Source organism: Henckelia pumila, chromosome 1, assembly GCF_033568475.1.
Source record: "Henckelia pumila isolate YLH828 chromosome 1, ASM3356847v2, whole genome shotgun sequence".
In the NCBI taxonomy this organism is placed as follows: domain Eukaryota; kingdom Viridiplantae; phylum Streptophyta; class Magnoliopsida; order Lamiales; family Gesneriaceae; genus Henckelia; species Henckelia pumila.
Window position 1 is genome coordinate 92264172 of NC_133120.1, and position 11793 is coordinate 92275964.

The following is an 11793-nucleotide window of genomic DNA, read 5'->3' on the forward strand; positions in this document are numbered from 1 at the left end:
ACCAGCAAAAAATTTCATGGTACCTCAAATGCTGCCCCTTGCCCACCATTACAAGCCAGTTCTGTTCTGTTTGTGAAACAAGCATTAGTTTTTGTTCCTCGACAATTCTGTAAACTTGATGGCAGTGATTCCGTCAACTGCTCTATCACAAAAATGCTGTAAACTTGATGGATCTACAACAGCTGGAAACATGTACATGTGGTTTGAAATCGTATTAAATGTTAAATGATAGGCATCAACAGCTACAAAGTTTGCATAGAACTCTCGAGGAAACAACCAGAAGCAATGCACACCCATGAAACTCAAAAGAAAATGGCCCTCTAGAATCAATAATTAATCTTCAACCAATAGGGATATAGTTTTCAAATTTTCAGTAAATTAGCTTCCCGATAGATTAAAGCAAGAAACAAATTCACTAGTCATCATTCAACCAAAAGAAACTGCACATATGTGTGGGCCGATATCTTCATAGCAAACATAGAAACTATATAAAATAATAAGTAGCTATAGAATGGCATCAATAGAACAAAACATCAAACACATAGTGAGCAATGTCTCAGATAATTCGAAAATTAAAAAAAAACAGGTACCTATATTGATGCTAACCTAAAAGACACAATCATATATTGATTGATTCCAGCCAAAATTTCACAGACCAATTTTTTAGCATCAATAATCATACATATTAAATTTTAGGCGCTCATAAACAAAAATTTGAGCAAAAAAAACGAAAACTTACATTTGGTTGAGTTGTAGGAATCTCTCGTGTACTTTAGCCAGCCATGAGTACTGGGTGACTAGAAATCCAAGATATAATAATTTTGAGCGGCGGCGAGTTGGGATGAGAAGGACTGAGAGAAAAAATCAGAGAAGAACTAGGATTTTTCCCGAGAAATCGCGGTCGATTGTAGAGGTGAGAAATCAATTTTTGCGCCGTGGTTTATCAAGACCCGTATCAAGACCCGATTAAATCTTACGGGTGCTTGTATTTCAAATGAGCTCATCCGTCTCTTCGTGAGACGATCTCACAAGAGAATCACTCTTAATTATATGATAAAAGAATTTAAAGTAAATAAACAACCATTAATTTGGCGAATTAATTAGGTTTGAAAAGCCGATTCAAAAAATAATAATAGGTTTGAAAAGCAAAGTGAATAAAAGGGTTGCATCTGAACCAATGGATTTGGAGGATGTGATTTCAAATTCAAAGTTCCCAATCCGTTTGTATTTGTTTGGCCTGGAACAAATTAAAACAAGATATCTGAAATTATCATACTTTTGATTCCATGTAATTTCGGATCTTAGCTTAAGTTCAAATTTTAATTTTTTACAGGTAAACTCTTATGAGACGGTTTCAAGGTTTAATTTTGTGAGACGATGCAACCATACAAAATCATTACTTTTGATGTAAAATGTATTAATTTTTATTATAAATATGAACAAAGTTAACCCATATCCATGAAATTGTTTCACAAAAAATCTATTTTTTTATATTAGTTTAAAACACGTTATTCTAGCCTATCAGCTGCGTCACATAATGAAACCAGAGCCCTTGTTTTGGAATCAATTCGTCTGATTCTGTTTTTCTAATAAAAGTTCGAATCGAAATCAAATTTTATTCCGACAGTTTTCATCCTATCTCGATTCCCATCTTGATTTCTAAACTGGTTCAAATTAGTTGTAATAAACTAGTTCGAGAGGTTCAAAGTAGATAATTTAATTTGATCTATTTTTCTTTGATTAAAGAGCAGAGCCGTGAGATAAACAGATCCAACAGATATCCACCATGAAAAATATATGTTTGGCATAACAATTTTTACTTTTTTGTGGGTGAAGTCGAACCGAAAAGATGAAACATAAGAGATCTCATAAAAGTTTTTGTGCTAATTAAAAACGAAAAAATATAAAGTTATATATGTTAACAACAAAAACATTATACATGTGCGTACATTATTATTATTACACAAGAAAGGGCCATAAAATCTCAGTGCTGGTCCGCCGACACGAAGTATATATCTTTCTTCGTAAGATCTTATTTATATTCGAAGGCTGCGGTTTCTGGCGAATAGTTTGACAATAACATTACATGACTTTCATGTGCAAATCACCCAACCCTTTAATTTTTTTTTATCCTTAAATTCATCCTAAATTTTATGTATCTTTCATTTCCCACGCACTCTTTAAGATTTTTATTATATTATTTTGAAAATATATATATAAATATTTGTACTCCTTGAAATCAAAACATGTAATGGAAATTCAAGTGCGAATACGTGTTGGGGGATGAGACAGCAAATTCCCACACGCATAAAATTTGAACACGGTTACCTGGATTTATTAATAATGTCAATACTTGATGTTGGTCCACGCATTTTATTAGGATTATGATAATAAATTTTAGATTAATAATACATATTAATATATATTTTGGATCAAAATTATAGGGTAAGAGGAAAAAAAAAAAATCGTATCGAATTAGTATTTCGTATGGTGGGCCTAGTGGAGTTGACATCAATTAGACAGCAACCTCCAAAGCAATGCACCAAAATAGCACCCACGTCGATAGAATCAATCCCTTACTTTAAATAGTTTAAGGATTGATTCAAAATAATTTCACCCACCACAATATGAAACATTTTATTGATATTGAAATTCAGCGTGGATATCGACGTATAACTCATCCCACACAAATGTCTTGAACAAAGTATTAAGTTTGAAACAATTCTCTTTCTCAAAAAAAAAAAAAAAAAAAGCTGAGTGGAGGTAAAAACTTTCAAAAATAATAGACTATAACAATTTTATTCAATTTTTTAAAATTATTATTATGGCAATTTTTTTTGTTTTGTTATATATATTATGAATTCAAACCCGTATTTATTTCTTTTCAGGTGAGGTTTAGACCAATACAATACATGCATGAACACGGATGAAATCAGGTCAAACCCGAAGACAGCTAGCTATATCTAGATCTTCTTAGTTCTTTCCGATAAACTCTGGACCTCTCTACGTAATTAACAATGCATGCACGGACCATTTTTTGAAAATATAAATTAGTATATGATCATTTGTAATAAATATTAGAAAAAAAGATTTACTTGAGTATTTTGGAATTCTCCACTTCAGACAACCATAAACGTCAATATACACAAATGCATGGTGCAATCACATCCAGTTTGTTTTTTTATTATTATTACAAAAATTATCATATATATATATATAAGGAAAATGAATTATATATTTATCCACTCCATTATATCAAAAAAGATTTGGATCATAAACTTGACCTTGCGATAAAAAGGTGAGCCCTGAACGACCAAAAGACTTAATGAATTAGAAAATATAAATATAAGGTACTTTAATTCCATCTTAAAAGATTTTGATTTATTAACTGCTTCGGATATAGTATATATAAAGATATCAAACTATTCTAGACATTTAAATTTTAAATATCCCCCAAGTAGGACTCTATCTCAAAGATTATTTGGATCGATCTCGTTGTCACATTTTTTCCACAAGACAAAAAACAAAAAAAAAATCCTCAGACAATATATATGTTTGGCTTGGAATTTTATGTGCGCTCGTGACAAACACGAATCGTGTCAAAATTTGAAGAAAAAGTGCCCATATCTGACTTATTTGACCTGTATTCTTATTTCTCATTCCATTTGCTTTCCTGAGTCCCTCAAATACCGAGGTGGTTGACTTTTTTTTTTTTTTCGAGTTCCCGCAGCTTTCTTGAGCTTTAATTCACTAAGGTCTATCATTAAAATGTTAAATGAATTAAATGATTAATTAATGAGCCTAATAAATTTATTGGCCCAAAAATAATATTAACAAAAAATTACCGTCTCAAGGATTAACTTTAGTATACGGATATCTCATCTCTAATTTTTTTTGTCCAAAATATTATTTTTCGCATAAAAAAATATCATTTTAAGTTATTTATATTATGCATAAAAATTGCATAATATATTTTGAAAAAAATATTATTTTTTATGTCAAAAATATTATTTTTTACTTAATTGGATCAATTCATCTCACGAATATAAATCAATAAATCGTGACATAAAATGTCCACTCTGTACTGTTTATCTGATTTTAACTACCAAGATTTTCTCAATTAATTAGAATATAACATTAATTAATGTTTATCTTTTCAATTCGAAATGACTAACTTTTAAGATTAGGTATATTATGAGATCATCTCACAAGTTTATATATATATATATAAAGATATTTTAAGCATAAAATTAATATTTATTTATGAGTCGGAGATTTGTTCCTAAATTTGACCAATGAGATCTTCTTATAATTTTTTTTTTAAAAAAATTAATATATTGATGAAACATTTTTTTTTAATCTGAAAAATGTTTTTCAATCGCCCAACTCCATGCTGCACGTTTCTGTTTCCATATTTTTTTCTCCCCTACAATTCAATTTCGAAAATTGATAAATTTTATGTTAAAAAAAAAAAAGATAAATTTTTATTGATATATTAAAAAAAGAAAAGAAAAGAAACTGCTCCTTCCTGGCGACCGTTTGGTTGAATCCTAGGAGGAAAAAGTCAAAGGGCAAATTAGTAAATAAAAGCAACGAGATGGATCTGCCACCTCAGGCGATCGTGTCACACAGGCACGAATTCTCGCGCCAGAGCAAAGAAATGGAAATGGAGGTGCTCTCGTTCAACGCATTTTCCCCGCCTACCAAAATTCGGCCGCTGACGTCATCACTCTCCCCATATTATATATATATAATAATAAATGGCTTTGGATTCACCAATCTCTACAACATATCGCATTCTTCCTTTCGCTAAACAGCCCAGATTTGATGACGTCCCGGACGATGATGTCCTTTTCCCAAATATCATCGGGTAATCTTTTCTTTTTTTTAAGTTTTTCTCGCCTTTTCGATTTAATTTGATGGATAAGCAAGATCATGGGAATTACTGAATGCCATGTTTTTTAATTTAATTTAATTTAATGTATTGTTTCTTCTTGATAGAATAATATAGCTGAAGATGGACTTTTTTTTTTTTTTTGGGTTCTACGTTATGAAGATATATAAGTATCGGTTTCCATTTTAGAATGATGAATAATCTGATAAAGATGAAAATCCCACAAGAATCATGGAGTCTCTTGAAATAATTACGAAAATAATTTCAGTATGTTAATGGCTTGTATCAATCTTCTTGCCCATTAATTTTTTTGTATTTATACTGTTTCATTTCATTTTCTTGGAACCTTTTGGAGTCTAGCTATTGCCTTGTTCTATATTTCATTTTCTATTTATAATGTTCAGGTAGTTTAAGATTGCAACAACCTTTGGGGGATGTCTTTCCTTCGGCACAAGCTGAAGTTTCCTCTGTGAAGGAACTCTTTGAATTTATTTGCTCGGGTCCCATTTTGAAAGAAATAGGCCTAACACCAGAGAAGGTGGCTGAATCCATAGACAAGTGGACATTGTATGGATCCAAGCTCTGTAGATTTTTTAAGATAAATGAACTGTTTCTTACCGAGTCGCAGAAAATTCGGATCTATCATTACTATGTGCCAGTCTTCTGGTGGTGTGAGCAAGAAGTTTCTCGTCATCGTTCCATGTTCAAAGAAGATGATGAAATCCCCCCTTTAGTGGTACATTTAATTTTTTATTATATCTTATATATATGTTTCTAGATAAACTGCGGTTGGTGTTACGTATTTATCATCACTCTGAAATCTGGACGCAGATTGGTTTCAATGCACCACAAGGGTGTGGGAAAACGACGCTAGTCGAAGCCCTGGATTATCTTTTCCGAACTACTGGAGGGTAAGGATGCTTATATTTATTGAACAAATAACTTATAGAAACCCGCAAAATAAATCGATACTAAAAAGTTTACACTTTGAATATCAGGAACTCTGCAACTATATCCATAGATGACTTTTACCTGACTGCAGATGATCAGGTATGGTTTCATTGCTTAAATCCTTGTGTTGCATCAAACGATTTTTTCGTTTTGAACGACTCCACTAATATCTTTGCAGGCCAAAGTAAGGGAAAGCAATGCCGGAAATGCACTTCTTGAGGTAGTTTAAACCATCCTTTCTGAAGATCACAATTTTTCCATAGCAAATGTTGGATGAAGGTTTTAATTTTGCTTATTTTACCATAGTTACGTGGTAACGCCGGAAGCCATGACCTGTCATTATCCGTTGAGACACTGAAAGCGATTCGCAGTTTAACTAAAGAAGGTTAGTTGTTGCATGCCTTTTTTTTTTTTTGTATATTTGTTGTGTTGATCTTATACTTTAATAGTGCAACATAAATCAATATAATGTTGTCAATTTGTAGGAAATAAAATGAAGCTTCCTCGGTATAACAAGGTAAACAAAACTCACGATAAGAATTTTTTATTTTGATGTATGGACTGGCAAAAGTATAAAAATTTCATATGTTTCTTGCAGTCTGCGTATAACGGTCGAGGCGACAGAGCTGATCCTTCCACATGGCCAGAGGTGGAGGGGCCTTTAACGGTATGTGATCAAGATAAGTCAGATGGGCAGTTTGTAAAGGATTAAATTTACATTGCTTGAAAAACCATTCGATATCCATGATATCATACATTGACATAGATTACCACACAAAAATAACATGCTACCCAAACTGTATTGAATTTGAAAAAATTACAAGTCAGATATGTGAAGTTGATAATTTTATAAAATGGCTTGTTTGCCACAAGGCTCAAAGTGAAACCGCTTTTTAGGCATGGTGAGAATCAATCCATTTACCTTTCTTGGCCCACAGGTGGTTTTGTTTGAGGGTTGGATGCTTGGTTTTAAGCCCCTTCCTGCCGAAGTCGTGAAAGCAGTCGATCCACAGGTTTGAGATCTTAAGTTGACATTAACATAGAATCTCTTTGCAAATTTAAGACAGTTATCCTCAACCCAATTACTTGAATTTGCTCCTGAACTCAAAATTTCAGCTGGAGACAGTTAATAACAACTTGAAAGATTATCATGATTCATGGGACAAGTTCATAGACTCCTGGATAGTAATCAAGATTCAGGACCCTGGTTGTGTATATCGTTGGCGGTTGCAGGTTAGTCGAGCATTTTTAAGGTTCAAGAAATCTTAATTTTCTTATTCGCAATACTTAAACGAACACAATATCATGGTGGCATATGCAGGCTGAGGTAGCCATGAGGGATGATGGAAAACCAGGGATGTCTGATGACGAGGTACGGCAAAGATACTCAGCAACATAAACACACAATAGTTTAGATCCTATCAAGGATGCAGGCTTATTTGTTCCTTAGTGATATTATTGTCCTTTCCTCTACAGAATAAACAGAACAACAAACCAAAAATGAAATCATTTTTCCAGATGAAACCTGTAAATCAAATTTTGGTAGGAAAGAAATAATTTTTCTTCTTCATGTCGTAATTGCAGGTTCGGGATTTTGTTTCGAGATACTTGCCTGCATACAAAGCATACCACCCTACTCTTTACTCCGATGGACCGAACGGGGCCAATCCGGAGCATTTACTGATCGTCGGAGTCGACATGGGCAGGAATCCTATCCTTACTCGTTGACATCATCACTAATCAGGCTTTTAGAAGGCCCATTTCTTAAATTCTTATGTATATATCAGTTGAATGTAATAATTATTGTAGCCTAATTTTCAATCTTGTAAAACATCTGATGATTCAATGAAATCAAGATATGTTATCCGGATTTCTTATGCTGATGATAGTGAAGTGGAAATGAAAGAAAGCAAAATCCTTGCATGATGATGCAATATTTCTTTTAGACTGTAACCATCATTGAACCTGTCAGCTGGTATTATTTATAGTTAGAGACGTAAACGAATGGAGTCCGTTCGTGAGCTTTACTTTATAAATATTTGATTCGTATGCAAAGTTATTAAACTCAAGCCGAAGTCAAACATGTGCAAACTTTTTTTAGAGTTAGACTAGGAAAATTATTTATAGTCCGCGAGTTTTGATATTTTATTATTATAATATTATTATTATATATTAGATGTGTATATTTTGAGCCATTCGAACGACTCGAGCTTCCGACCTTTCTTTGTCAGACCTTAGATGTTAATGTTTAAGTAATAATTCAAACAACTCGTGAATATTTCCTAACATTTTTAGTTGAACTTGGACTTAAACTTCATTTTGAAGCGAATCGAACTAAAAAATGTAAAATTTTCAAGTTTGCATTCGAACTCGAATTGAGGCAAATGTAAAATTTTCAAGTTTCCACTGTATACTCAATTCGAATATTAAATTTTCATTAGCACTTGCTCGATTCGTTCCCAAACCTAACTTAGACTGTTTCGCTGGCAACTTTTAAATTGAACATCAATTGTAATACTAAAAGTGAAAAAAAAAGCACGCGCAGCAAAAATGATCCTTTCTCATGTGTAGGGGTATATACTAAATGTTCAAAATGATAAAAGAGCAAAAATATAGACTAAATGACATTAAATATTTCTTGCATATATATTTATATATCAGTACCCTGAGCCTATTACAGGTATAACTCCTCAAATCAGCAGAAGAAGGCCTTTCTGTACATGCAAAGAATGGCCAGGGAAGGTGAACTTGATCGTCTCAACTTGTGCTGGAGACCTCTGAAGAAGTCTTGGGGTCTATAACCAAAATAATAATATATGATTAGATTCGAAAATTCAGATAAATATTGTGAACTAGTGCACATTTACAAACAAGCTGAATTTCTCTTTTCAATTAATGAAAGACCATTTAAACAACTCCACTAATTTAAAGTTTGGTACACCAAATGTCCAAATCTAACTTCATTTCATCGATTGTGAAACAATTGTGGATGTGGGGCTTTAAACTAGCCACTTTCCTTGACGCATCTTTTTTGTTTCCTCAATGAGAGAGGGCTCTTGGCAAATAGTTTGGTCACATAAAGAAGCGAGAAACGTGACAAATTATTCCCAACAAACATGACTTTTAAAACTGGAGAATAATAACTATGCACAAGAGGCGAGATGTTTTATTATATATATACCTAATCCAGCGGCCTCTGAGCTTTTCACTAACCTCAGCTTCTTACATGATTCAACAAACATTCTACCCAAAAGTGGTAATAGTTAGATCAACAGAGAAATAATCTTATCTCAATTGCCAAAAAACTCAAAAAAGAACACAAATTGGGAACTTACTTCCAAGGTACATCTCCAACCAACATCCAATCTCCATCTCTATCCTCATAAGTAGGCACATATTCTATCCCATTTTCGGTATCGATGATTCTCCTCTCATTCAAAACAGTGCCTAATCAAGAAAATAGGAATCCAAAACTAAGTGCCAAAACTCATATTAGACCAACATAATCAAAAGCATTTGCCTGCAGAGAAACAACTGGCTATTCATTTCTTCCCATAAACATGATTCATATTAGTCACTCTTACTTGTTAGACATGTAAACATGTCTTCCAATACAGCCAATAGCTCCTGATAGCTACCATAAACTTCAAGATCAACTTTTCTTAAATATGGTGCCCCATCCACTGCCACCTTCACATACTTGCAATTTTTCATCATGCTCTTTCTATGTGATCTCACTGGTGGCCATCCCACAACTTGAGATCTAAAATTACAACAAAGAAATTAAGATTAAGACAATCAGTTGGTATTTCATTTGATGTATAATCATTCTACATTCTTCAATTCGAGAACGTACGTTGTGTTGTGTAATAAAGTATCAAAGCTTGATCTTTTTTTGCAAATAAACAACAATATTCATATATCAATTTATCTATTGAACATCCATAAATTTCATAGTATCTGAAATTCTAAGCATTTTTGGTACTTACTTAGCTGGAGGAAGTTTTGGTGAGACAACAACAGCCTCCTCATCTTCGAAATTGGAACCGATGTTCAAATCCACCGTCTCCGAGAAGCCGCGCTTTTCTCCGGGCTTCGGCTCCTGCGCCGGTCTAGCTCCGGGCAATCCAAGGGTGAGCTCCGTCTTCAATCCGCCGGAATATTCGGTTCCCGGCGAGTCTGCTGCTCTTTCCGGCGACATTTTCCCCTTTTGTCTGCTGCAAAAATTGATGGGCTTTCTCGAAATTGATTCGGAGGAGAGATGGTCTAGTGACCTTTTATATGTGCGGAAAGGAAAAGTAAACGGCGTCGTTTGAGTGGACCATTTATTTTCAGACACGTGTCCATTTGTCTGATCAGAAAGCGCGTGTGATTTCGAGGCTGTTTCATTTCGTGCTCTCGGTGTACCTACGCCACAAGGGGGGAGATAAATCATTTTCGAATCTTGTAGATATATTTATTATTTTTTTAAAAAAAAACTTGATGATGCGATTATCATAAAATGTGTATCCGGGGTGGGTAAGACTCCGGGATAAAAATAGCAGTAAGCTTCCTCGCCTCGTCGTGAAGTTCCTCTACACACCAGAAACAAGGAAACTCGTCAATGGGGGCGCCGGAGGGGTTCTCCGACGTCGCCACTCCGATGCTTAAGTTAGACTAAGATGTATGGAGTGGGCTTATTAGATTTAGAGAAATTGAGAAATTGAGTGCGTAAATATGAGTGTGTATTGTGAAGATGTCCAAGAACCTAACATGGCCAGGGCACAGAGCCTGGTATTTATAGGAGTTCATCCCAATAATTGCACGGTATGGGTTTCTAACAAGATTAAATATGACAAGACGTTTCCCGCAATTTTTGGATAAAGCCCATACCTATTTATTAGTTTTCTGGCAATCCCTGATAATGCCCATGCTGTGGGACCCGTGTTCTGATTTGGTCCGGGAAGGGTCCTCTAGCCTGGATGACGGGGTGCTCAAGGCCAGGGTGCTGGGAGGCCAGGGTGCTGGGAGCCAGGGTGCTCGGGACGACGGGTTGCTGGGGCCAGGGTGCTGAGAGGCCAAGGTGCTGGACGCCAGGGTGCTGGGAGGCCAGGGTGCTGGGACGCCAGGGTGCTGGAGGCCAGATTGCTGGATGCCAGGTTGCTCCGGAGGGTTCTCTGCCTAGGAAGGAAGGACACCTCTTGGCAAAGGAAGAGAACTCTTGGCAAGGGAAGGGAAGACACATTTTTCCTGTTTCGCTGATCTTCTCTTGCCACCAGCCTAGAAACCATCTCGCATTCGGGCTATCGACAATCACTCGGGTTTGGTGATAACCCGGGATATTTCACCGGGGCATCACCACTCATCCTAAAGATAGTCGGGCTAGGACCTGCTCCGCTATCCCGAAAAGCTAATACCATCTTCCTGGGTCCCTATTTATTAGTTTTCTGGCAATCTCTGATGATGCCCATGCTGTGGGACCCGTGTTTTGATTTGGTCCGGGAAGGGTCCTCTAGCCTGGATGACGGGGTGCTCAAGTCCAGGGTGCTCGGAGGCCAGGGTGTTGGGAGCCAGGGTGCTCGGGACGACGGGTTGCTGGGGCCAGGGTGCTCGGAGGCCAGGGTGCTGAGAGGCCAAGGTGCTGGACGCCAGGGTGCTGGGAGGCCAGGGTGCTGGGACGCCAGGGTGCTGGAGGCCAGATTGCTGGATGCCAGGTTGCTCCGGAGGGTTCTTTTCCTAGGAAGGAAGGACACCTCTTGGCAAGGCAAGAGACCTCTTGGCAAGGCAAGACTCCTCTGGCAAGAGAAGGGAAGACACATTTTCCCTGTTTCGCTGATCTTCTCTTGCCACCAACCTAGAAACCATCTCGCATCCGGGCTATCGACAATCACTCGGGTTTTGGTGATAACCCGGGATATTTCACCGGGGCATCACTTGATAATTCAATTTTCAGTAAATACAAGTTCAAT

The 11793-nt window shown here is 35.9% G+C and overlaps 2 protein-coding genes across 3 annotated transcripts; one reads left to right on the forward strand and one right to left on the reverse strand.

Moving 5' to 3' along the window:
- The first annotated feature begins 4714 nt into the window (after positions 1-4714).
- Positions 4715-7790, forward strand: LOC140885813 (D-glycerate 3-kinase, chloroplastic-like). Its single transcript, XM_073292553.1, has 12 exons — positions 4715-4870; positions 5299-5630; positions 5726-5805; positions 5893-5944; positions 6024-6065; positions 6152-6230; positions 6331-6362; positions 6444-6512; positions 6784-6858; positions 6962-7078; positions 7167-7217; positions 7430-7790. Exons 1-12 carry the CDS (start codon positions 4828-4830, stop codon positions 7571-7573), a joined length of 1116 nt encoding a protein of 371 aa, XP_073148654.1. The 5' UTR covers positions 4715-4827; the 3' UTR covers positions 7574-7790.
- A 595-nt stretch (positions 7791-8385) lies between these two features.
- On the reverse strand, positions 8386-10078 carry LOC140893358 (auxin-responsive protein IAA17-like). Of its 2 annotated transcripts, XM_073302417.1 has the most exons (5): positions 9835-10078; positions 9430-9608; positions 9181-9292; positions 9027-9088; positions 8386-8640 (listed from the first exon to the last, which is right to left on the reverse strand). In XM_073302417.1, the coding sequence occupies exons 1-5, from the start codon at positions 10044-10046 to the stop codon at positions 8603-8605; spliced, it is 603 nt and encodes a 200-aa protein (XP_073158518.1). In that variant the 5' UTR covers positions 10047-10078; the 3' UTR covers positions 8386-8602. The 2 variants fall into 2 exon arrangements, with proteins under 2 accessions (XP_073158518.1, XP_073158527.1); XM_073302426.1 differs by lacking the exon at positions 9027-9088.
- Positions 10079-11793: the final 1715 nt, after the last annotated feature.

What these genes read in the sequence shown, in the direction of transcription:
- LOC140885813 (XM_073292553.1), top strand. Translation starts at nt 4,828, where the DNA reads ATGACGTCCCGGACGATGATGTCCTTTTCCCAAATATCATCGG. An exon ending in ACCTGACTGCAGATGATCAG is followed by an intron (nt 5,945 to 6,023) that starts GTATGGTTTCAT and finishes ATATCTTTGCAG; the next exon opens with GCCAAAGTAAGGGAAAGCAA. An exon ending in TCGCAGTTTAACTAAAGAAG is followed by an intron (nt 6,231 to 6,330) that starts GTTAGTTGTTGC and finishes GTCAATTTGTAG; the next exon opens with GAAATAAAATGAAGCTTCCT.
- LOC140893358 (XM_073302426.1), bottom strand. Translation starts at nt 10,046, where the DNA reads ATGTCGCCGGAAAGAGCAGCAGACTCGCCGGGAACCGAATATTCCGGC. An exon ending in CCAAAACTTCCTCCAGCTAA is followed by an intron (nt 9,609 to 9,834) that starts GTAAGTACCAAA and finishes TTGTAATTTTAG; the next exon opens with ATCTCAAGTTGTGGGATGGC. An exon ending in GTTGGAGATGTACCTTGGAA is followed by an intron (nt 8,641 to 9,180) that starts GTAAGTTCCCAA and finishes TTTTGGTTATAG; the next exon opens with ACCCCAAGACTTCTTCAGAG.